Source organism: Oryctolagus cuniculus, chromosome 8, assembly GCF_964237555.1.
Source record: "Oryctolagus cuniculus chromosome 8, mOryCun1.1, whole genome shotgun sequence".
In the NCBI taxonomy this organism is placed as follows: domain Eukaryota; kingdom Metazoa; phylum Chordata; class Mammalia; order Lagomorpha; family Leporidae; genus Oryctolagus; species Oryctolagus cuniculus.
Genome location: NC_091439.1, coordinates 85,847,893 through 85,874,713, shown reverse-complemented (window position 1 = coordinate 85,874,713; position 26,821 = coordinate 85,847,893). Strand labels below are relative to the sequence as shown.

At 40.8% G+C, this 26,821-nt stretch overlaps 1 protein-coding gene across 2 annotated transcripts in view; it reads right to left on the bottom strand.

Moving 5' to 3' along the window:
• Nucleotides 1-26,821, bottom strand: part of ANTXR2 (ANTXR cell adhesion molecule 2) — a 153,925-nt gene that overhangs the window by 97,038 nt on the left and 30,066 nt on the right. For both annotated transcript variants that reach the window (XM_017347476.3, XM_002716994.5), the window contains exons 8-11: nucleotides 19,517-19,577; nucleotides 16,204-16,302; nucleotides 14,259-14,328; nucleotides 6,066-6,144 (exon numbers count right to left, since the gene is read on the bottom strand). In XM_017347476.3, the coding sequence (XP_017202965.2) occupies nucleotides 6,066-6,144; nucleotides 14,259-14,328; nucleotides 16,204-16,302; nucleotides 19,517-19,577 (309 nt within the window). The remainder of the gene's footprint in view (nucleotides 1-6,065; nucleotides 6,145-14,258; nucleotides 14,329-16,203; nucleotides 16,303-19,516; nucleotides 19,578-26,821) is intronic.

Below are 26,821 nucleotides of genomic sequence, written 5' to 3'. Positions count from 1 at the left end.
AGATATGAAGAAAAGGGACTGCCTAAATACAAATATCTCAGATGCTCATCTTAAATCTTTTTAAATGCTTATTTTTATTTAAGTAAAGGCAGAATGATACACACACACACACACACACACACAGAGGCATGCAGAGAGAGAGAGAGAGAGAGAGAGAGAAATAGAAAGAGATAAGACATACAGAGACAGACAGCTATCTTCATTTGCTGGGTCATTCCCCAGATGCCCACAATCCAGGTCTCTCACATCAATGGCAGGGACTCGATTATATGAGTCAGCATCTGCTGGCCCTCAGTGTGTGCAATACCAGGAAATGGGATTGGAAGAAGAGGTAGGATTCAATCCCAGGCACTCCAACATGGCATATGGGTGTCCCAGGCAGTGCCTTAACCAACTGCCAAAATGCCTGTCCCTTAAGTCTATTAAATCTAAATCTTCATTTCTCCACTTTTAAATTAAATATACACCAACCTTTATTAAGCAAATAACTTTGAAGCACCTGTACTATGTAACCAGGCACTGGGAGAAGAGCATGAAAAAGGGTAGGCAGGGCCCTGCCATCACATGGATGTCTCAAGGCTGGTAAGAAAAACCCAGAAGTAAACAGGAAGTTGCAGGTCAGTGTCCTAAGTGCCTTAATGTGACGTGGTCCTGGATGCTCTTGGAGCACAGAGAGGGTTTCTTTATTTGCACAATGTTCACAAGGACTAGCCAATTACTAGGATAATGGTGCTTTATTTAGCTTGACTTTCAAATGTCCGTGAAAGTCCAAAGCATCATCTATGCAATGAGCAATACCACTAACCATATTTCACCCAGTCCCTTATCTGAACATGCCTGAAGGACTAAATATCTCTTAGACTCAAAGCTCAGATAGTTTTCCTAATACAAGTATTACCCAGAGTCCTCTTGTATTTTGAATACATTTAATGCCCAAGTCAGCAGAAGTATCTGATCAACTCAAGTCTCCCTTTTCATGTTTATAAAATAGTAATATTACTACCACCTGATAGAGATATTTGAGATTAAATACAAAATAATAGTTAAATCTCGTGAGAAAAAATTCCCCATGACTATGACCAATCATAAAACTTATTAGCCAGAATAATTAGTGCAATAATAAAAGTTATGGGGAGGAGGTCAACGCCGTGGCCCAGCAGGTTAATCCGCACCCTGCAGTGCTGGCTGCTCCACTTCCAATGCAGCTGCCTACTAATGCGCCTGAGGAAACAGGGGAAGTTGGCTCAGGTACTTGGGCCCCTTCCCCATCATGAGACCCAGATGGAGTTCCAGGCTCCTGGCTTCAGCCTGGCCCAGCCCCATCCATTGTACCCATCTGGGGAATGAACTAGTGGATGGGAGACCTTTCTTTACCTATCTCGCTCTCTAACTATGCATTTCAAATAAATCAATCATCAAAAAATAATTTAAAAAAAAAAAGAAAAGTCACATGAAAAGAAGTCTTCAAGTCACCAGCCTGGGCTGAGGCATGTGGGAATTCCATCTTCCTTTGTCTTTGGTAAGCGTCCTGGTTTTACCATATCTTGGGCTGTTCCTTCTCTCACTTCTTTTCCTATTCTATTGATCAAGATAACCTGATGACCTTTTCCTTCAGTTTGACTTAATTTTAAACTTTATTCCAATGAGATTTATTCTGGACTGTGGGTCACTAATCTCCACTGTCCTAAAGAGGCTATAGTAGAAAACTTGTAATTGCAAAATCTTTCTAGCTTTTGCAATTTATTTAAATTTCCTTAAAAGCATTTCTGAAGTCAGTTTTACTTAGAAAAGGTTATTATTAAGAGCCTGAGGACAAACCCTTTGAAATAGGATCAAAGAAGACAGCACCCCTCTCTCAGCTGGGGAGGTGCCCAGCCTCACTGGGTCCCTTGCTCCAAGCTTTATTTAGCACAACCTCCTGTCAGGAAGGTGAGAGAAAAGTCTGCTTTTCCTTTAGGTAAGACAAATCAGCATATACAAGTGATCTCCAATTCCCATCACCACCGCTGAGGCAGGTGATGTGACACAGAGGAGTGGGACACCCATTTCCTATAAGAGAGTGTGTGATGCACATCCTACCTACTTCACACTTGTGATCCTGCTTCCTGCTAAGGCACATGGGAGGCAAGAAATAATGGCCCAATTACTTGGTTTCTTGCCATCCAGGTGGGGGATGCAAGTGGCATGCCCAGCTCCTGGTTTTGACCTAGCCTAACCCTGGCTAATGCCAATACTTGGAGGCTGTGCCAGCACACAGAAGTCCTCTCTCCCACTCTGTCACTCTACCTTTTGTAGAAATAAGTAAAGCTTTGAAGAAAACATCCTCAGCCGCTTTTGCAGCAGCGTTCACTCTTGCTTTCCTGGTGTTTTGAATTAAATGAATTAAATGAGGTCTTCCTCATCTGTGTAATTTTGGCCAGAACAATTTTTTTTGACTCTATATATTTCTTCTATGTCAAAAATGCCATTAACTGGAGCCGGTGTTGTGGCTCAGCAGCAAACACTACCACCTACAATCCCGGCATTTCATACGGGCACTGGTTCACGTCCTGGCTGCTCCACTTCTGATCCGGCTCCCTGCTAACAGCCTGGAAAACGCGGCAGAAGATGGCCCAAGTGTTTCAGCCCTGCCACCCACGTGAGAAACTCAGATGAAGCGCCTGACTCCTGGCTTCAGCCTGGCCCATTCCTGGCCATTCTGGCCATCTGGGGAGTAAACCAATGGATGGAATCTCTCTCTCCCTCTCTCTGTCTCTCTCTCTGTGTGTGTGTGTGTCACCCTCTTTCTGTAACTTTGACTTCAATGTAAAGAAATCTTTTAAAAAAAAATGCCATTAACTCCAAATTTTCCTTCTCTCTGCTACAAACTCAGCACAAGTGAAACAGATCTGTATCTCTAGTCCTGATCCCTGAGATTTGAGGCTGTGCCTACAACTGTTCATCTGGTATTGCCAACTTCTATCTTCTATCTCAGTACTTTTCCAGTGAAAATTCTCTTCATCTCCAGATTTCACTCTGTCTATAGATATTTCCAAAGGTCCCATCAGCTTCCAAAACATAATATTCATACTTTGGAATTAATCATTCCCTCTAAAATTGGGGGAATTGGGGCATATGTTTCTTCATTAACACAGTCTCTACTACAAATTCTAGTAATGGTTCTAACACCTTCAGTCAATTCAGAACCTAAAGTTTTATGCCTAAATCCTAGTATTTGCCACCAAAAAGCTTTCTTCTGTGTCTTGTTTTTCTTTCTCTGTCCTAATTCTCTTACATGGCACCCGTAACCTAATCTTCCCAAAACAGCAGGTTGTACCATCACAGTCAGGCCCAAAGCCCTTTGGAAACCCACTATTATGTATGCAGTCAGACTCGAGCATTTTCTCAAGCCAATGAAACAAAACAGTGGAGCTTTTCATATATGTTTACTAGCTAATCATTTCTCCAAGTTAACAATAAATAAGAAGCAGGAGAAAAAGGAGGAAGAGAAATGGGAGGAAGATGAGGAAGTGGACAAAAAGAAGACAGAAATGTATAAAGGAAGAGAAGTGAGAAAGGAAAAGTGGAAGAGAAACAAAGAAGGAAGGAAGGAAGGAAGGAAGGAAGGAAGGAAGAGGGAGGGAGGGAGGGAGGTTGCTCAGGTGAAAAAGCTTGAAGCTACTGTTTCTTTCTCTCCCTCACATGCCACACCTAATCTGTCTAGGCATCCTTTGGGTTCTGATTTAAAATACGTATGTATTCAATCATTTCTCCACATCTCCACTGCTCTCATCCCAAGGGGACTGTTAGTCAGGAAGTTAGAAATCAGCCTATGTGTGTAAGAAGGGCCTAAGGAGAATGACATCTACGGCACTCCAGCATCTGCATTTCAAAGTCCTGCCCAGACCCTGATAACCTTCCAGGAAGCCCCGCCCCTTTTGCCTGGCCTGATAAACATCTTTCCTCTAAGGTGGGCACCCTAGAGAGAAGTGCCTTGGCTGATGCCAGCAAGGCTTCCCCTGTCTGACAACCTCAGCGGTAAACCTGGAAAGGAATTTTTCATATTTTCACCTAACAAACCCTTCTGCCAGGGCTCCCCATCCTTTGTCCTGGAGGAGAAGGAGGTGGAGGGTAAAGAGACTCCCTTAAAAATCAGTAGTCCACAGAGAATGACAAATGCCCTAAACAGCACTCTGGCCTTGGAATCAGCCCTTAAGGCATTTGGATCTGGCTAAAAAAGCCCATGAGAGTTTCGCAGGCATGGAAAGCCAAGACATTGTGGAAAAAAAAAAAAAAAAAAACCTAAATGAAAGATCTCTGTGAGTGAGATCCCAGTGGAAAGAACGGGCCACCAAAGGAGGTACCTTGCTCTGAAGGGAGGAGAGAACTTCCACTTTGACTATGGCCTTGTCTAAATAAGATCGGAGTTGGCGAACTCTGGAGGCTTCCATAGCCTTGGCAGCTCATGACAAGAGCCTCAGGTGATTACTGACGTCATAAATAAGAGTGTTAATTGTTAAATCAACAACAGGAGTCACTGTCCACTTGCTCCTCATGTAGGACCTCTGTCCTTAATGTGTTGTACTATTAGAATTAACAGTAAAACTAGTCTTCAAACAGTACTTTATACTTGTGTGTCTGTGTGGGTGCAAACTGTTGAAATCTTTACTTAGTATAGAGTTGATCTTCTGTATATAAACATAATTAAAAATGAATCTTAATGAAGAATGGGATGGGAGAGGGAATAGGAAATGGGATGGTATGCAGGTGGGAGGGTGGTTATGGGGGGAAGAAACCTATAATCCAAAAGTTGTACTTTGGAAATTTATATTTATTAAATAAAAGTTTTCTAGAAAAAAATTAGGAGTCCAAAGACTGTGCACTCAGCCCTCTGCTCTCTGCTGAGCAGCCCACCTGGCCTGCCCAGGTATATTCTCTCCAAACAACCATGTAACCTTGCTCTCACCCAGTCCAAGTGACTGGACACCTTCTATCTATCCCTTCTGTTCTAACGGATACCCTATCCCCAGTAAAACCTTATTACTTCACTCTCTGTCTCCTGCCTACATTCTTTCTTGCTTGACGACAAGAACCCCACAGTTTCCACAGCTCTTTTCTCTAGTGACAGGACTACCCTCACCTTCTCCTGGACCAGTGAAAAGCAAGAATTTTTCTCAAACTTCCCACTGTCATCCCCATATGTAAGACCAATTGTCACAAGGCAGCTAGACTCATCGTTTAAAAGGTTAAGTCAAATAATGTCACCCCCTGGGGCGTCCCAGTTTCATTCAGAGGAAAACATCAAGCTCTCATCAGAGCTTACACAGCTCTCTCTCATTCTCTCCTGACTACCACCTTTCTAGCACACTGGCTGCCTCCCTCTGCAGGCTTTCCTCCATCTGCCCTCTCTGCGAGGGGGTAGTTCAGGGCTCACTCCGTCAGGCTTCTCAAGTCCCTGATTTCCTATTATAACTTGCCCCATCATTCTACCTTATCTCCTACAACCAATGTTACTGTTTCCAAAAATCACCTTATTGTTAAACTACCTGGAGTCACAGAAAGAGCTCTCCAGACAACTAGTGAGACCTAGGAGGACTTCCTTAAAGCATCCAGCTTCTAATTTACAGCTGTGCCTTTTAACCCAGCAGCTGTATGCAAGGAGGCAGTGCATGGCTGTAGAACAGGAGCAAACGTCTGCTCCTTGCCTGCAGGAAAGAAGTGATAAACATAGCCGGAGGTGCAAAATAAGATTAAGGAACAAGAAAGAAAGCAATTTCAGTGAGCTAACCACTGACAAACAACATACCAGAAAGTTGCAACCTCAACCAACCACATCCTCAGGGACCAGAAAACCTACAAAAATTGCAACACCCACAAAGCCAAAAAATTGCAACACACATTACAGAGGAAACACATATTCAAAATACAACTTTAAATAAACTCCATATAAATTTTCCCTTGTAATGGTCTCAAAAGTTATTGATTATAGCTTCTTTATTGTGATATGGAACAACACAAAGACTCCATAGATGATTTCTGGATAGGATTATTTTCAAAAATTAACTTTACACAAATTTTTTACTTACACATTCTGTGGCTGTGATTACTAATGAGCTTGAGATGACAGATTTTCCTCCATTAAAGCTCACTGACACATCAAGAGTTCTGAAAGAAAATGAAGAAACAATAATTAACAAACTAAAGGACTGTGGGTGATTTTTATTTCCTTGTATAATTCAAAACCAGCCAGAAAACATATTGCATAAAGGTCACAGCTTTTGATCAGCTACCCCAGCTCTTGGGTTCCTCACTTCTTTTCCCTGCTCATTAGCTAAAGGTAACTCCCTAAGTGACCTAACTGTTCCCTTTACAATCATTACATTAATAGGAATACTAAGAAATTCCTTAATTCACAGAAATGGTGAGATTGTTTCAGGTTCCACAAAAAGTGTTAAGGGGGGAAATCCTTGGACCTGTTTACCTTATTTTTCCCTGTTTATAGATATTATTATCACAAGATTATTGTTTAAGAACAAAATAAATTGGAAGTAATGAATCATTCAAGGATGAATGAAACATATGGAAACTGCAAATGAAAGAGAAAATGAATGAAAGAAAAAGAGATGTGTGCACAAGCATTGTTGCCGACAGTCCCAAGATAATAAAATATCCTGATAAACAATAGAAAAAAGAGAGGATCATTTTTGTCCCTAGGTAAGAAATATCATGGTTAAAATACAGCTATCATTTTTAAAACATACTGTAAACAAGTTACAATAATTAAAATTTCATTAATTCAGATTCGAGCAATTAATTATTTGGAATCAAAACAGAATTGGTAAGTCTTTTGTTTTTAAAAGCTCTAACATGGGGCTGGTGCTGTGGCACAGCAGGTTAAAGCCCTGGCCTGAAATGCCAGCATCCCCAATGGCGCCAGTTATAGTCCCGGCTGTTACTCTTCAGATCCAGCTCTCTGCTATGGCCTGGGAAAGCAGTAGAAGATGGTCCAATCGCCGGTTTGAGACCTGGCTGCTCTACTTCCTGTCTAGCTCTCTGCTATGGCCCGGGAAAGCAGCAGAAGATGGCCCAAGTTCTTGGGCCCCTGAACCCACGTGGGAGACCCAGAAGAACATCCTGGCTCCTGGCTTCGGATCCGCGCAGCGCGCTGGCCGTGGTAGCCACTGGAGGGTGAACCAGCGGCAAAAGGAAGACCTTTCTCTCTGTCTCTCTCTCTCTCTCTCACTTTCCACTCTGCCTGTCCAAAAAATAAAAATAAAAAAAAAGTAGATCCTGGCTTCTGGCTCTAGTCTGGCCCAGCACTGGCCTTTGCATCCATCTGGGGAGTGAACCAACAGATGAAAGATCTCTCTCTCTCTCACTCACTCACTCACTCTTTCCCTATCTTTTCTGTAACTCTTTCTTTCCAATAAATAAAATAAGTCTTTTAAAAAATGAAAAATAAAATAAAAGCTATAACATGATATCAAAGGGAAAAATGATAAGTGAGTTTTAAAGTATATAAGGAAACAGCTCTTTTCTAAAATAGTTCACCAAGTTTAGTGCATACAATTATCAGCTTGCCAACAAACCAAAGCTGTCCATTCAATAAAAACAGAGAGTAGTAGACATCATTTTTTTAATATGGTTTATATTCAATAGTATGCCTCTTAAAGCATCAAGCTCCAATTATCATAAAATATTTTAAACTCCAAGCCAGAAACTTCATGCTAAATTAGTAGAATTTTATTATATTTAGAAGATTTCTTCTCAATGCCTTTCAATGCTAAATGCTATTAGTTATGAACAAGATAAGACAGAAGCAATCGCAAGTCAATGAATTTTCAATAATGAGGCCACAGAGGGGAGATGAGAAGTAGTATTTAGTCCTTGTGATGTACTAGATGCAGTCCTAGGCAATTTATCATCATTTTGTCATTTAATCTTCACATCAGCCCTTGAAATAGTGGTTCTTCAACCTTACAGATGCGGAGGCCCACAAATGTTAACTGCCTTGCCCAAAGTAGTAAAGCTATGATTCTAATTTTGAACTCTTTCCATCAGACCATGTGATGAAATGGTGAAAGGCCATAATGTGCTTCTTTTCTCAATGTGGCTTTTATTGTGGATTAATATAGGGACCAGGAAAAGATAATACTGGGGAAGTTCAAGTCTACCTTCTTTTCAAAACCCAGAAATACTCCTATTATAAATATTTCATGAAAAATATTCACTTCAAGGCATGTTGTTTAACAAAAGTTTAGCTGGGTTCAGTAAACAACAAGAATTTGGGGTGTTTACATGAAATTAACTGAAATTCTGCCACTATCCCAACACAGAATGTCAAGTGGCCTACTTAAGAAAGAAATTTAAACATAACTGCTAACTCTGCAGGACTTGTTTTGTTTTGTTTTGTTTTAATGACTAAGCATAACTGAATCCAAAAATAATCTTCCCTAGTTCCTAATTTCCCTACTTTATGATGTTCCAGGAATCATATGACACAGACTATTTTCATTTGGGGATAATATTATTTTGATTCCTGATGACATATGACTGTCACAGGTAATCACATGCAACTTTAAGAGATCAGTAGATACTGACCGACATTCATAATCTGGTATTTTGAATTTACTCGAAACAAACAGTTCTATAATGCAAGAAATATTCACAATTTCTAGCGCTCACTAAAATGGAATAAAAACACAAGATACAATTTTAAAACAAAGTTCACTCCTTCCTGAAATAAAAATGCATGCTAACAAGATCTTATAGCCAACCAAAATAACTGTTATCCTCAGATTTCAGTCTAATATAATGTGGCTACTGTCAAATATACCTAAGTCTCCACAGATATGGAAAGCCACTGGATGGTTCTTTTGACATATGGACTCAATTAAACAAAACTCGCCCTCCCTGAAAGTGATAGCAGCAAAATCAAAACATTACTATCCATGACACTAATAATTACAGGCACTTACTGATTTCTTACTAGGAGACAAATTATCTCATATTCTCATTTAATTCTCACAACAGCCCATGGAGGTAGGCACTAGTATTATCTCCATTTCAAAAAAAAAAAAAAAAAAAAAACCTTCATCTTAAAAAAGGTAACTTGTTGGGGCCAGCATTCTGCTGTAGCAGGTAAAGCAGCCACCTGCAACACCAGCATCTCATATGGGTGTTGGTTCAAGTCCTGGCTGCTCCACTTCCAATCCAGTCCCTAACATATCTGGGAAAGTAGTGGAAGCTGGTTCAAGTGCTTGGGCCCCTACTACCCACATGGGAGACCCCGTGAAGCTCCAAGCTCCTGGCTCCTGACTTCAGCCTGGCTCAGCCCTAGCCATTTTGGCCACTTGGAAAGTGAATCAGCAGACAGACGGGCTCTCTCTGTCTCTCCTTCTTTCTCTGTAATTCTTTCATGTAAATAAATCAATCTTAAAAAAATGCAGCTTGTCCAATTATTGAACCCCTCTGCAAGCAAAAACACTTTCTCTACTTTACTCTTTTACACTTATTTTATGGCCTCATATTTAAATTTCTTTTTATTGATATGAGCTTGGTATCATTCCTCCTGTTTTTTCACTACATTCACATATCACCCAGTTCCCAGGAAATGCAGGAGAAGAAGCAAGCCTGAACAGAAGAACATCAATTTAATTTGTGACCTCCAAGTTTAAGGTGCCTGTGGGAAAGCCTAGTGACTGAGCAGACATTAGTATAGAAGACATTTGGACAGAGGATTAAGCTAAGGAAAAATGTGAAGCTCATCAACTAGAAAAGGAAACCTTTGTAGAAGATGAGTTTATGGATCAGGAATCCAACCTCAGTGAAAATTCATAACTAAGGAACTGCAAGAAGATGAAGAGCTTTAAGTGATACCTGCGGGAAAAACAACAGCCAAGGTGAAAATACAAAATCACAGAATACAAGGGAAGGCCTTTTTCTGAGACAGAAAGTAAGGCCCCAGCGCTGATGGTGTACGGAGGTCAAAAAGACAGAGCTGAGAACTGACAATGCTTTTAATCTCCCACTCTATAAGTTAGTTCTTCACTGTTCAATATTTCCTGAAAATATCTTAATCCACTCTTTATTCCAACTTTAGAATGTTTTTTCAAAGTAGATGAATAAAAGAAATCTTTAAATATAGAAAAGCTCTTTGAAGTGCATTTTTACATCCACTGGTACTCAATTAGTAGTGATAGAGCTAAGTACAAGTGTACTAAATTGATTCCACAAGAGAAAGTATTAAATTATATTGTGATGTATAATTGAGTAGTAAAATTCAATCAGTACTAACAGTCACAATACTTTAATTTAATGTTTGAAGATGCATGACTGTTCCAAAACAGGAGAGCAGCCATATGTCAGAGTTACTCTGATCTGAGAAATTTCAAACTCCTTGAAACATGGTTGACTTTTCGATCCACAGTAACCTATTTGCTAAGTATTCATTTACTTCAGACTTTATGTATATCCAATAAAAGGCTGCCATTTTATGATCCATTAAAAAGAATGAAGAAGTTAAATAAAATTGTAAAAGACATTTGCTGAAAGGGATAAATAATTTACCTCCAATTTGCACATACTGAAAATTAAATTGGCAACTACTCAAGAAGTTATTAAAATCATGGTGACTTAAGATATTTTGAAATCAAGCGCTACTATTAAATATTCTGCAGAATTTGTTAAAACTTTACTCGCAATAAAGATGTTAAGTTAAAAATAGCATTTCACATTAGTGAACAGTTTTGTAAAGATTCTATTTCTGGTTATGGTATATATATAAATTACTGTTTCGTCAAGGATACTTTCTTTAAAGTGGTTAAAAGATTCATGAATTAAATAATTTCTTTATAGGACAACTCAATATATGCATCTAACTGAAACAAACGTAGAAGAACATAGAGGATTCTCAGCCTTTCCCCAACTCACCAAAATTCCTATATTCATATTCAAAATAAAAGCGTAACTAACATCTTCATAGCCATTATATTTTTAAAAATTCTCATTTTTCACAAGAAACGAAAGAAATAATATAGCTGTGGTTATGTCATCTGCAGAAGACACGAGTCAGAAGAATCAATAAGTAAGGAACTAACAAAATGCCAATTACAGACTGCATAGACGTACATCCGTGCACACCCGTAGGTGTCCTTTGGGAAAGACAGGCTGTCATCAAGGCAGAAATTACTCAACCAAGAAAGAGAAATGGAATTAATTGATTCTATTCCAGCCAAAATAGATTAGGCTTCACACTGAAAAAGCCACAGTGTTGAGGAAAATAAAGAGATTGCATCAGCAGGCCAGCCCCTAACCCCACCGCTGCCCGTGTTGTTTAGCTCCATGATCCTTCTGCATCTGATGTCTGAAATCCTCCACGTGCACTGAATGTCCCAGAGTTCTGACTCAAAACACTCTGTCAGTGTCTTCCCACACTGCCTTCTAGGAGAACTAATACTATCACTTTCATCTGATTTAGATATTTATTTCATATTTGCCAGAAGACTGTGGCCAATGTTTTTGAAAGCACATTTAGCTATACCATATGCCTCCTTAAATCATCGCTATCAAACAAGCTGTAGGATAAGGCTCTGGTTCATTCTGTTCTGTTTTTCTTTCTTCACAATGTGTTTATGTATATTTACCCAATTCGTTCCGTTCTTCTTGCCAAATTACAGGTTTGAGATCTCAACTATTACAGAGCAGCTGTGCTATTGTTGCTGTCTCACAAAACAGGAGTCAGAGAATCAGCCTATATTGTAAGGATTTGTGACACCTGCACATTAAACCGTGAGGTAGCACCCACAGAACTTTAAAGAGATCATCCCATGAGTAAGTGAGGCATTTTGGTACAAACGAACCACTGGCAGAAATAAACTCCTAAGTAATCTACAGATTTTTCTTGGTAGCACAATGTGTTTAGTCATATGGCATTTTAACAGTAAATTGTGTCCAATGAAAGTAGAAAAGAACAACCTCACTACTACCACTCATTTGTTTCTGTGTAAATACTAAGAATTTGTTCCTCAGAGCCTGAAAGCCTTAAACTTCAAATAAAGAATTTACCTAAACAGAATTTTCTCAAAGAAATTCCTTAAAAGACTTCCTACCATCCTCAACAATGCCATCCCTGGATGGGATTTGCCACATATATCTGTTTACTTCATAACATCAATTTCTAAATGCATGCCCATGTGTTAGCTACTTCCCTACCTTCTTAGTCCTCACCAGTAAGTAAATATCTTCATGTGAACCCTCTTTTAAACCAAAATCCAAAAGCCTTAAGTGTTTGAAAGAATAATCCTCAAGCAAAATGAATTCAGAATATACGTAATGATGGAAACGGAACGGCAGAGCAGGCTAATGAGATGAGGCACATGCCCATGGAGTCAGCTCTGAGACCACGCATCTGGCTTTGAGGCTGTCTGTGTAGGGTTACTTCACCAGCGCCTTGTTAATTATTTAAGTGAGAGAATAGGGGGAACCATCACCACATCTGTCACCCTCACACAGGAAAAGCCTTCCTTCATTGTTGGGCCAGATGTGTTTATTTGAAACATAGACTAACTAGCTACTTAACGGGCTTGAATCCTTAGCCAAAAGCTAATTAGGCAAACATATTAAGCATCAGTCACCTTAGGAGGCTACACTGTTCCACTTATATTGATTTTAATTCAATCTCATAAGAGAGCTTGTTACCTACAAAAGTATCTGAAGAAAATCCAAGGCAAAGGAAAGGCCCAAACTGCCTGCAACAAGCTAGGCAGAACAAATAATGATGTCCCCAAATACCCAATCCATTCACAAAGGAAACCTTCAACCGATTTCAGTCGGTGGCTGCATGTGCTTGATCCAAAAGACAAAGTCGGGGAGAGAACGCAAAAGAGTAACCCTGTTTGGCAGATATCAATCCGGAAACACTCTGTTTGCTCATAGGCAAAATATGAATGTCAAAAGCCAAACAAATGGTTACTTCTCATGTCCAATATTTATTCTGTTATTGAGATTTTAAACACTATAGCAATCTCTATGGTGTTCTACGCAAAAGGAGACTATGCCCAAAGGCAAATTCTAGAGGCAACAAATTCAATGCCTGGAACAGAACAGGCACACCGAGTTTTGTAACTACCTTGGGAAAGAAGCAAGCTGCCTTCCTTAGCCAGTCACCATTATTTAAAATCCAATGATGTATTCTGCTCTTTTAAATGGCATGCCTACCCCCAAAACAGAATTCTGACCTATTTTCCCCTACCCAACATAGACTCCCACCTCCAGCAATTAAATGGCCCTATTATCTCTTTATAATAATTGATAAGCCAAAATATTTGAGAAAAATTAACTTGCTTTCATCTAAAATATTCATTGAATCTACTAAGCTTGAGGCATTGTTAGGTGTTAGAGACACAAGAAATAAGATAGACAAAATGCATCCTGGCAGAAAGGAGATAAACAATAATAAAGAAGGAAGTGCTGATGAGAAAAATTAAAACCTGCAAAGGGAACAGGAGTTACAGACCCAAAATGGAGAGAAGACTGTTTGATTAGATAGAATAACATGAGGCCAGCATTGTGACACAGCAGGCTAGGCCTCTGCCTATGGTGTCGGCATCCTATATGGGTGCCAGTTCTAGTCCCAGCTGCTCTGCTTCCAATCTAGCTCCCTGCTAACGCACCTGGGAAAGTAGCAGAAGATGGTCCAAGTGTTTGGAACCCTGCATTTATGTAGGAGACCATGAAGAAACTCCAGGCTCACTCGCTCTCTCTCTTTCTATAACTCTGCTTTTCAAGTAAATAAAAAAACAGAGTACCTACAAAAGGGCTTACAGAGAAGGCAAGGGAGCAAGCCAAGAAGGAAAGAGGATTCAAAGCGGAGAGAGCAGAGGTAGAAGAGCTGAAGTGCGAGTAAGCTGCTGACCAGGGAAAGGAATGCAAGGAGGCCAGAGTGACTGAGTCAACGGAGAACAAACAGCAGAGGAGGTCTGGGAGGCAGGGCGGGGCCACGTCCTGCAGACCCTCGCAGAGGCTGCACTTGGACTCTGAACGGAGCAAAGGGGCTGCTCTGCTTTCCCAAAATGACTCTTGCCAAGGGCAAGACAGACAGGCCCAGCGAGCAGTGACAGCAGCGGGGCTCAGGATGGCAGCAGCACGAGAGTGAACTCTGGACATACTTGGAAAGGACAGCCGAGGAGATCTGCAGCCGAGAAAACGGGGGGGGGGGGGGGGGGGGGGCACAATCGGTGATTCAAGGCTGCTGACCTGAACAGCAGGGAGGTACTTACTCTCCAGCTTTAGTCAGGACGGGTGCAGGACAAAGCATAGAATTGAGCTGCACACTTACTGGCTTTACACCTGCAAGATAAAATGCCACTGGGTTAATAAGAGTTTTAGGTAACTCACATAGTTTCACTGGCACTATGAAGAGCATCCCTCAGTCAGATTTCAAGGGTTGAATGTTGGGTATCTTAGCACAAAAAAATCTGAAGAAGGAGGAGAAGAAAAGTGATGGGATATATATATTTGCATATATGTTTATTTTGTAGGTAGAATTTAGAAAAGATGGAGAAAGGAAGATGAATTTCTAAAGGAAAACAAACTTAGCTCATGAATTTATAAAACAGTTGTGTCTACAATAAATAAGTATATTTCATACAGCAAAGTACTAAAATTGTCCTTGGAATTTTAATAACCTATGAGAAAAGTGAACAAGACTAGAAATATTCAAAAAAGTACTATCATAAAATGTATCATCCCAGAATGTAAGAAATGAAAATACAACTCTGACTCTATTTGAGGATTTAATAAGCTTAATCTTATGTAGCTAAGCATAAAATATTCATATATTTAACTCAAATATGTAACCAGAAAGAGTTCTGAAAAATCAACATTTAGAATACAAATACTAAATAAAAATAAATTTATTTTGTCCTACATAACAGTAAAACCTACTATGAAGAGCATTTGTTACAAATATTATTGTTTTGCCTTATTGAAATGGTGATCTTAATAGGAAAGACAGTAACTAATTGTGACACTGACCATACTGAGATCTTCATCACTTTAATTGAACAAACACATATTGAACAGTTTCTGTGTGGCCAGAGCTGTGCTAATTAGACTGTTTCACACCATTAGATAATCAGTAAAATCATAGTTGAATTTTTCAATAAAAGAACTCTACTAGCATTTATAGAATTATAAACCAACACAATCATTAATGAGGAACTTTATAGAGACCCAAAATACTCGGAAAACTTAGATTCATTTAAGCTTTTCTGAAAGTTGAGACCAGGGAAAATAAACTCCAATTCTATAAATATAATTTTTTTTTTTTTTTTGACAGACAGAGTGGACAGTGAGAGAGAGAGAGACAGAGAGAAAGGTCTTCCTTCCAGTGGTTCACCCCTCAAATGACCACCATGGCCAGCACGCTGCCGATCTGAAACCAGGAGCCAGGTGCTTCCTCCTTGTCTCCCACGTGGGTGCAGGGCCCAAGCACTTGGGCCATCCTCCACTGCCTTCCTGGGCCACAGCAGAGAGCTGGACTGAAAGAGGAGCAACCAGGACAGAATCCAGTACCCCAACCAGGACTAGAACCCAGGGTACTGGCGCCGCAGGCAGAGGATTAGCCTAGTGAGCCACGGCGCCAGCCCAAATACGATTATTTTCAACAGACAATGTACTGGGTGGTCATTGGTGATACAAAAAAAAAAAATCTGTAAGGCAAAAAAAACCCTGTCCTTCAAGAAACTGACTCACAAATTACTGGGAAATTGAGTTTTTTAAAAGCAACGATGAAAGAGATCAAGCAGTAGGAACTACTCAAGATAATTAGATTTCAAGGCAAGAGTAGGAAGAAAAAAGTCTGGAGAAAGAGGTAGTTAAATCAGTCAATGGTACCATATATAAAAAACAGTCAGGAAAATTGAGTTTCAATATGAGCTCTGCCTAATATTACTGTTAATGGTGGCACCACAGCAAGTCATTTTATCCTTTCAGTCTCAAAATATTATCTGAATAATGAGGCTTACTTAAAACAATATTTATGAATAAATGTTGCCATTTTAATAATTATAAAATAACCACAAATAGTTATGTTATTGAGACTTCATTTCTTTCTTCTTTGAATAAAAAATACAACACAGCTGGTTTTAGCTGGAGAAAAAAGCAGTTGGTGCCAAACACTGTGCAGGCACTGAAGCAAACACTGAGATCACTGGGACTCACTCTTTGTATATGTCTCATTCACAGAGTAGGTACAGAGCACACTGCCATTCCGACTGCCCAACGAGAATCCTCTCCCATTCAAAACAATCTGAAATTCCTCTAGAAGTAAAGAGAAAAGAGACATTTTAGTCACTGCTTTATAGAAAAAAGACAACTTGAAAGGAATAAATCACAGTACACAAAATGAATTCCTTCATCCTGTTCAATCCATTAACAACAGGAGGATCTAGTTCTGTATTTCCAACTGTGCTTCCTTTCTTAGACATCTACGTAAATGCAGTGAAGGGACTCCCCACTGTCACATAGAGATGCATTATTTTATTTTCTAGACCAAGCGTTTTCCAACAGGACTCAGGGTATTAGAACTGAAGGCTCACAGTAATTTCCAGAGAGTCCCATCAAATGTCCCCAAATTCTCTCCTTAGAAAAATATCAACAGGAAAGAAACCACGTTGTTGTTTTCCACTCTCAGATATTGCAGCTGCAGTGCCTGGCTGGAGTCCGGTCCACTCCCATCTCTACCCTCTTATTAATGTGCATCCCAGGAGGCAGCAGATGATGGCTTCAAGCACACATGTCCCTGACATCCATGAGGCAGACCCAGAATGAACTCCAAGCTTTGCACTAGTTCCACATATCCAGCTATTGTGGGCATCTGGACAGTGAACCAGCAAATGGAAGGGTTTTTTTTCTCTTTTTCTTTCTCTCTCTTTTATGTTTTTTGGATTACTCATTTTATTTGAAAGACAAAGCTTCAAAGAGAGAGAAGGAAAGACAGAGGCAGATAGATCTTCATCCGCTGGGTCACTCCCCAGATGGCCACAACAGCCAGTGTTGGGCCAGGCTGAAGCTAGGGCCTTAGGCTCTGCCAGGTCTCCCACAGGGGTAGCAGAGGCCAAGTATTTTTTTCCCAGGCCATTGGCAGGGAGCTGGATTGGAAATAGAACACCCTGGACATGAACTAGCACCCACATGGTATATCAGCATTGCAAGCAGCAGTTATAGCCACTATACCACAATCCTGGCCCCCAAAATAATTTTTTAATTTAAAACAAATGACAAATGCAAAGGGCCCAATATGAAGCCAGAACATAATAGGAACAATAAATACTATCATTTTCATATTATTTTCCCATTTGTCTTTCCTTACTATCTTTAGAAATGTGTTCATCCATGCTCTGGGATGTCTGGATACACTGTTTCTGTTAAACAGATCAATGATTAATTACTAAGAGGTCTGTAAAATGCAGAGTTTAAGACCAGCTTCAGGACCGGCACCGTAGCATAGTGGATAAAGCCACTGCCTGCGGCACCGCATTCCACATGAGCACCGGTTCAGTCCCAGCTGCTCCACTTCCAATCCAGTTCTTCGCTATGGCCTGGGAAAACAGTGTAAGACAGCCCAAGTCCTTGAGTCCCTGCACCAGCACTGGAGACCTGGAAGAAGTTCTCGGCAACGATTGGCCTCGCTCCAGCCGTTATAGTTGTTTGGGGAGTGAACCAACAGATGGAAGACTTTCTCCCTCTATCTCTATCTCTATCTCTACCCTCTGCCCATCTGTAACTCTGCCTTTCAAATAAATAAATAAATCATTAAAAAAAAAAAAAAAGATCTGCTCCAGGGGCCAGCATTGTGATATAGCTGATTAAGCCACTGCCTGCAATGCGGGCATCCCCATTTGGGTACTGGTTCATGTCCGGGCTGCTCCAGTTTTAATCCAGATCCTACTAATGACCTGGGAAAGCAGTAAAAGATGGTCAAAGTCCTTGGGCCACTGACAGCCACATGGGAGACCTGGAAGACGCTCTTGGCTCCTGGTTTTGGCCTGGCCAAACCCTGGCCATTCAGTCATCTGAGGAATGAACCAGCAGGTAGAAGATTTCCCTCTCTCTCCTCCCTCTATAACTCTGCCTTTCAAATAAACAAACAAATTTTTTTTTTTTTTTTTTTTTTTTTTGGACAGGCAGAGTGGACAGTGAGAGAGAGACAGAGAGAAAGGTCTTCCTTTTTGCTGTTGGTTCACCCTCCAATGGCCACCATATCCGGCGCGTTGCGGCCGGCGCACCGCGCTGATCCGAAGCCAGGAGCCAGGTGCTTCTCCTGGTCTCCCATGCGGGTGCAGGGCCCAAGGACTTGGGCCATCCTCCACTGCACTCCTGGGCCATAGCAGAGAGCTGGCCTGGAAGAGAGGCAACCGGGACAGAATCCGGTGCCCCGACTGGGACTAGAACCCGGTGTGCCGGCACCGCAAGGCAGAGGATTAGCCTAGTGAGCCGCGGCACTGGCCACAAACAAATCTTTTAAAAAAATAAATAAATAAGGAAATGTAAGGCCAGGTCTAGGTCCAGCAGAGTAGGAAGCTCTGTGGTCAACAATACAACATATTTCATTTCCTCCCCAACTACAATGAATTACCATCTAAAATTTTTTTATTTACTTACTTTCATTCTAATTGAAGGCAGAGACAGAAACACAGATAAACAGAAAGAAATTTCCCATCTCTTGGTTCACTCCCCAAACGCCTACAATGGCTGGAGTTAGGCCAGGAATTCAGTCTGGATCTCCCATGTGGATGGCAGGGCCCAAGTCCTTGAGCCACCACATGCTGCCTCCAGGAGTGCACATTGGCAAGAATCTGGAATCAGGAGCAGAGCCAAGACTCTAACCCAGGCACTCTGATATGGGATCCGTGCATCCCAAATGGCAACTTAACTGTTGGGCCCAACCCTCACCCCTCCGTATTTCTACAAAGAAAACCATGTTACAGTGAACTCTCGGTCAGATTGAGGAAGATATAAATGGTCCAGAAAGAAGTCTACTCTCTCTGGGCAAAGAAGGCTGAGAGGTGCCAACTCCTGAGTCTGCTCTAGCACAGCTGTTTGGCCACCTGCTTCCTTCCTGCCACGCACCAGGGAGTCACTTCCTTCAGTGCCTGACGTGGGCGATGCTGTGCCTCGGCCAGGGCATTAAAGCAGGGCGCTCACAGTCTAGAGATACTTGACTATCTAATCAGATAAAAGGATTTCTTATTGTATTTGTCACAGGAAAGGTCTCACATGTGAACTAAGGGTACAGAAGATTCTAAAAGCCTGTCACACAATATGCTCAATTATTTAAAATAACACTCCCATCTTAAAAATTTGAATTTAAAATAGAAATATTTCAAGGAATTATTTAAAAATTCTTACACAAAAAAAGATGCCAAAAAAGTTAATTTTGCTACTCTTCTTCCAACATGAGTTTCAAATCATATATTTTAGCTATGGAAAAATACAATTTCTTACATGATATTTTTAAATTCTAAACACTCACCCCCTACACAGACACTTGAGGGACGCAATTCCAGGATTTCGGTACATGACTGAGCCAGTATCTAAAAAAGAAAAAAATACAGAAGATCAATCTAAACAACTAAATTATAACATGTTAAGTGTAAGATAACTAATAATCCCGAAGTCCTCTCCTTTCTTCAACACATGGCAAGAAAAATCTATGAACTATTACATATACAGCTACCAGGCTCTCGGGAACATCCACACTGCCTCTCTGGTTATTCTAAGGATGTCCTGTGGGATCCTTATTTATTAGAGCAGATCCAAGGAAACACAAGCAAAGGGAGTGCTGCCTGGGGTATGGATGAAACTAAAATTTCCTGATAACCATAAAGTCCAAGTCGAGCCTCCCCATCAGGCAGAAAGAGAGCAAAGAAGGCCTCCCGTTTAATAATGCTGCATTATTGTGTTTTCTGTAGTTGAATACAGTCTCAATAAAGAAGCGTTTCTTCATCTGACACTGGCGTTTTCTATTCCGATTCTCAGGCGCAGTTCCCATGGGTGCTAATCCCCCTCACATGCATCCAACATTGCACTTCCAGAACACAGACTCCTTGTATGAGCCAAACATTATTCTCGAAAACACAGACTCTGCAGTGAAGCATTCCCAGAGCCCAAGAATAGATCGGCTCTTCTTAGCTCGTTCCAAGAAACAGAAACCACCATACAAGGCACGAGGCTACAACTGAAAAATAACAATGACGAAATAAGCTGCTCCTGACGGACACAACAATCCTGCCTTTATTTTTGGAACTGCTCTGCACCACATTATCAGAGTCAGACAAGTTCCAGATGATCTCTGCACAATGTTCCTTTCTGGACAGAAGCTGAATGCAGATGATGTACAGTGGTTTCTAGTATCCCCTGCCCCTAACTAGAACAGGAAGAAGAACTGTTTACAGGAAGTAGAAATGCTCTCCCTACTCACAGTGGAAATGTGAATTCTTAGCATCTAAAATCAACAGTGTCGAATCATGAACCCGCTGGTTGCAAAATACGCAGCTCTGCCAAGGGGCCATCATTTGCACTTTTTTAGATTACTTCCCATGAAACCAAAGTTTCACTTTGTGATTGAGGCTTCAGGGATTAGAAAACAAATCCAGTAGGATTTCACGGGTGAAAAATATGCATGAAACCTATCTAAACTCAGAAATTACCAAAGACATTCCATAGGCACTCAAAGACCTTTTTGAGCATAAACAGAGCCTCTTGGTCTGTGACTTTATCGACTGTAACCACACTCACCCCATTTCCAGCAAATGAACAGCACTGTTAAAGCTCAATGTGCCCTCAGGGCTGGTGCTCTGGCGCAGTGGTTTAAAGCCCTGGCCTGCAATGCCAGCATCCCATATAGGTGCTGGTTCGAGTCCCAGCTGCTCCACTTCAAATCTAGCTCCCTGCTAATGCACCTGGGAACGCAGCAGAGGAAAGCCCAAGTCCTTGGGCTCCTGCATCCACATGGGAGATCCGGCAAAAGCTCCTGGCTCCTGGCTTCAGATCAGCTCAGCACCAGCCATTGCAGCCATTTGGCCAGTGAAACAGTGGATGGAAGACATCTCAGTCTCTCTCTCTCTCTCTCTCTCTCTCTCTCTCTCTCTCTACTTCTCTCTCTGTAACTCATTCAAATAAGTAAAATAATTTTAAAAAAAGAAAAAGCTCAGTGTGGCCTCTTGAAGGGGTTATCTCTCTAATCACTAACACCTTACTAACACCTTTAAGTATTTTTGACATAATTCAGCTGAGAACACTCTGAACAAAAAAGGAAAGAAGAGTTTTTAAGAACACAGGGAGCCACAAAGGTTCCAACTAACCACAAGATAACTGTAGCTTTGGCCCCTCTGGGATAAAAGTGAGGATGAGCCATGAAAACAAAAGGCCAATGGAAAACACAAAAGCCCCAAATGTATTTTGCCTACTACCAGTTATGAAGGAAATTTTTTTAAAGATTGATTTTTATTTATTTACTTGAAAACCACAGTGACAAGAGGGGAAAAGGATGAGAAAGAGGGTGGCAGGAACCTTCTACCCAGACTTTCACCCCCTAAATGCATGCAACAGCTGGGGCTGGGCCAGGCCAAAGTCAGCAGCTTGGAACTCCAGCTGGACCTCCCACATGGGTGGCAGGGTCCAAGCACTTGGGCCATCATCTGCTGTCTCCCCCAGGCATTAGCAGAGAGCTAGGAATGAAAGCAGGACCCCACTCCAGGCAGGACCCCACCCAGGCAGGACCCCACCCCAGGCAGGGCCCCACCCAGACAGGACCCCACCCCAGGCAGGATCCCACCCCAGGCAGGGCCCCACCCCAGGCAGGGCCCCACCCAGACAGGACCCCACCCCAGGCAGGACCCCACCCCAGACAGGACCACACCCCAGGCAGGATTCCATCCAGGGCACTTTGGGATGTGGGGTTCCCAAAGTGGGAACTAACTCAGTGCACAATTCTCCCTGAAATAATTTTTTAAATAAAATATAAAAACAGAGACTACTACAGAAGCTGACTGCACCTTCCAGTTTACAATCTCTTTATTATTTTAGTCACACCTTTATTAGCATACTGTAACATGTTTCAAGTAACAGGGAAAATTAAGAGTTTTAAAGATGGCTTCATTTATTAAATGAATTAGTTTTTAAGAATCTCTCACAATAAGGTTAAATCAGAAGGTTGCTCTTAAGCTCGTGTCAGGGAATATATCCCAGAATGACTTCTGTGAAATTCGTAAACTGTTTTCTCTAGCCTGCCAGTGTTGACCATAACTTAATCAGACCTCAGGAAAACTTCAGACAGTATTCATATGTTGCCTTTCTCCTCTCACGTGGTCTAATCCATCAAAACACTTCTAAAGGAACAAACGCTTCAGTAGCAGGATGAATGAGCAATTCGGCTATGGAGCTCTCCTAGTTGCTAAAGAAACACCTTCAAGAACTGTGGATGGCCTGCAGTTCTGAAGCCAGACCCTCTCCGTCCCCTGTAAGGACGTAAAGTAAGGACTTTAAACATAAGGCTCTGGGTGATGAAGCCATTTACAACGCTGTTGTAACAGAGTCTGAGACTAAATGCATCAAGTTACATCAAGCAGACATTAGGAATAACTAAACTTCATTACATTCTCCAGTAAACTGTACAACACTTACATGAGTTTAATATTTGCATTTATTTTAATACAGTAGCTTTTCAAAGAAACTATATACTTGAATGAAAAGGTGCCTCCAGTAACAGATCTGTTGAAAGGCAAGCAGTGGAAACCATGAGCCAGAAAACTGGCATCCCCATCTGACGCCGTCCACAACATTACCTGCTCCCCTCAGAAGTTCACCACCTTAAATCTCTTTGGGCCTTATTAGAGTGCATAACTTACCTCATCCAGTAAAAGAGAAACTCTATAAGGACAGAAATAGGATCTATAATATCAGACAAGCCTTTCAGTACCTGATATATTGTTTCGTACATGCAGTACAACTCAAAAAGTCTTAGAAAATTAAATCAAATGCATAAATGAATAAAATATTAAAAATGCCTATCTAACCAGCAAACCAACAATCATTAGGACTAAGAGAAGTCATTTAAAGTGTGTTTATGTGAAAAAAGCATCAAGTCTTTGAATAAATTTTATTATCATTATTATTATTGGAAATCCAGAAACCTGTAATTTGAAACAAGCTCACAAAAACCATTTATAAATGAAAAAAACAATAAGAGAAGGATGAGAGAGAAGAGCAAGAGGAGAGTTTATGTACTTTCAGAAAACAGGGGTGAGCACTGTGATGCAACGGGTGAAGCTGCTACTTGGGAGCCCACATCCCATATCGGAGAGCCTGATTTGAGTCCCAGCTCCTCTAATTCTGATTCAGCTTCCTCCTAATGTGCCTGGGTGGCACCTAATGATGGCTCAAGTGCTTGGGATCCTGCCATTGGAGATGAAGATGGAGTTCCAGGCTCCTAGCTTCAGCCTGGCCCAGCCCCAGCTACTGTGGGCATTTGGGGAGTGAACTAGCAGATGAAAGATGGATGGCTAACCCACTCGCTCGCTCGCTCTCTCTCCCTCCCACTTTCTCCCTCTCTCCCTGCTTCCCTCCCTTTCTCTCTATGCCTTTCAATTAGATGAAAATAAACATTTAAAGAGAAATAAGTATTTGTCTAAATTTTGCTTTCCCATATATTATCTACTATTCTACATAAAGCAACAACTAGCAAATCAAATTAATTTGATGTTTGAAGAAATAGCTTACACCATCAATTTTTAAAACTCAATTCCATTAAAAATAGTTCACAATCTAGCTTCATGAAGTAGCTGTATAAGTTAAAATATTAAAGATATCAAAATGTGACTATTACATATTAAAATATCATCACCAAACAATGGACAAGAAAGACAAGTCTTCTACTAAACCCTCTGGTTCATTCATACCAAATTAAATACTGTTACTAATTGGCTGGGCATTGGATCAGATGTTCCATCTATGATAACTGAGACATTCTCTCTCTCATTCTCTATACTTCCATCATCTGTACAACAGAGGAACTGGCAAGCAAGTTTCAACAATTAGGTGTTTCCATGTGTCTTCAATATATCCCAACAGAAACAAAGTCTTTTTGAACAAAGATCAGCCCTAGGTGACACCAGAGAGAGCACCCTGAACCAAATTTGCAGATAAATCAAATGCTATTAATAAAATTGGGACTTTAAGCCATATATACTAAGTTCAAAATCTTATCATTTGAAATATTGGGACATAAACACACACATACACATAAAAATACAAAATAGACAAGAAACTTGATGCTCACATGAAAAAAGCATACCACTGAAGTATCTATTCACTCAAAAATTAATACTAGTATGAAAGATGAGTACTTACAAATGAAAAATAATATGTGCATTATTATATAATCCCTACCTTTAGATCCCCAAACATTAATATGGATGACAAAGAGTCAAACTTTGTAAATAAAGTACTAATATCAACAGTCAAAAACTCAAAAGAATTTCTAACGCAATTATCATTTGTTGTGTACTTATTCCAGGAACTGTACCAAGCACTTTATCTGAATTTCTTCAGTTAATTCTCACAAGTCTTATGAACAGTTATTACTTTTATCAGTATTTTATGCATGAGGAATCTAAACCAAGAGATTCTTTAAATTCCCAAGAAAAATTAGCTTTCAAGAAATAGTAAGCCAGATGTTCTCAGGTTTGGTTGAGGCCAACACCTGTTCTTCCTACCAGGGAACCCAGGTTTGTAATGGACTGACTCACCATTATGAAACCTATTAACAACCAGCAAAATTTATCAGCCTGTTTTTACTGAACTCCTTTAGTACTACCCAAACAATCTAAAATCTGGATTCTCTCTTATCTTCACAAGTATGTCACTAAACGTTCATTTTTAATCTTTGTGGTTTTTACGTTTGTTGTAAAATTTCCAGCACCACTGGCTTTGGATAAATTAAAATTTTAAACCATCCTGTAAATTAGTAACTTAGCAGATAATCCAGATCCTTAGGGCCCCTTCTTCTTGTTTCTTGGGTGTCTCACTTAATTACTGCCCTCCACCTCACATTTATTTTTTTCAGGTAAAATACTGCCCTTCCCACTTCTCAGCATCATCCAGAACCGTGAAGACAACAGAGGCCACACTGCAACACCAAGCTCCCAGAAGCCCTAGCTCTCTCTGGTTTAGGGACACAGCAAGTACCTAGAAAACTACAAACAAAATGTGTTTACAAAAAATTACATTTTTTATTTGACCTTAGAACACTTGTTTTATTAAATTAACTGTGCCAACAACACTTAGGTTTCATGGTTCTAAAATTCTAGAACTAGCCTGAGTCTTAAATACAGCAAAGGCATTTGGCATGGGATACCTAGGTTTTTGGATCTTCTCTCTCTCTCTCCCTGGCTCTCTCTCTCCTCCATCTCTCCTCTATCTCTACTCTCTTCTCCTCCTCTCTCCTACCCTCGCATCCCCCTGTCTCTCCCTCCCTCCTCCTATTTTTCAGAAAAGGGAGCCAAATTTGGGCAAATTTTTTATACAGATTAATCTTTGAATCTCTCCCCCTCAACTGTCTCACCCAGATTGCTGGACACAGAGGCTCTTTTTCTGAATACAATCACTATCTAGGTTTGTCTTACCTCCCAAATATCCCATGTCAGTGTACCTATTATTATTTCATGAACTCATGCATATTGCTGGCTGAGCATCCCTAATTCAGACATCACAAATCTAAATTTTAAAAATCCAAAACTTTTTGAATGCTGGCATGATACTGCAAGTGGAAAATTCCATACTGTGAAACTTTGTTTCACGTGTGACATCACACAGGAGCAGCTGGATGGCCCAGCAGCTAAGAAGCCAGCTGAGACATCTGCACACCACAGGGATTCAAATACCTGGGTTTGTATTTTAGCCCCAGCTCACAATTCTACTTCCTGCTAATGCAGATCCTCAGAGGGACCAGGTGACGGCTCAAGTAATTAAGTTCTTGTCACCCAGATGCAAGACTTGGACTAGCTCCTGGCTTGAGCCTGGCCCAGTGTCAGTCACAGAAGGCATCTGAGGAGCGAACCAGCAGATGGGAGCTTTCTCTCTCTTTCTCTCTCTCTCTCTCTCTTTCTGCCTCTCAGATATTGTTTTAAATTTGAGAGGCAGACAGAGATATGAGATTATACAAAATTACCATCAGATCATGGACCTACGGTGTATATATGAGACATAAACGAATTTCAAATATAGACTCGAGTCAGATGCCCAGTTATCTCATTATGAATATGCAAATATTCTAAAATCTTAAAAGAATCCAAATCACTCTGGTTCCAGGCACTAGCAATAATGGATACTCAACCTGTGACATGTGGATGTGAGTCTGTGACCTTTCAGACAACCGAGATAGTACTGTAACCTCAAGATGATGCTTATTAAGCCATGAAAATCCCTATGCATGGAAATTCAGGCAGTGTGTCACTTGCAAAACAAGCAATGCAGAGGAAGGAAAACGTTTCTAAGATGGGACCCCAACATCAGAAAATCAGGTCTGCCTGTGTGTCCTCCTCAAGTCTATTTCTCTACTGTTCTTCATCTTAGCTTCTGTCCCTTTATACTCACATTAGTGAGCCACAGGGTCTCTAGGAGCCTTTTAACCTACAGCTGCTTTCACAGGGCACAGACTGGAAGAAAAGACAGTGGTGTGAACTTCCAGGAGGAAAGTCCCGCAGAGAACTCAGAGTAAACACAATACCACTGCTTATTTTCATAAACTGATGAAAACTGAGAAGGGAGGTTAACATGA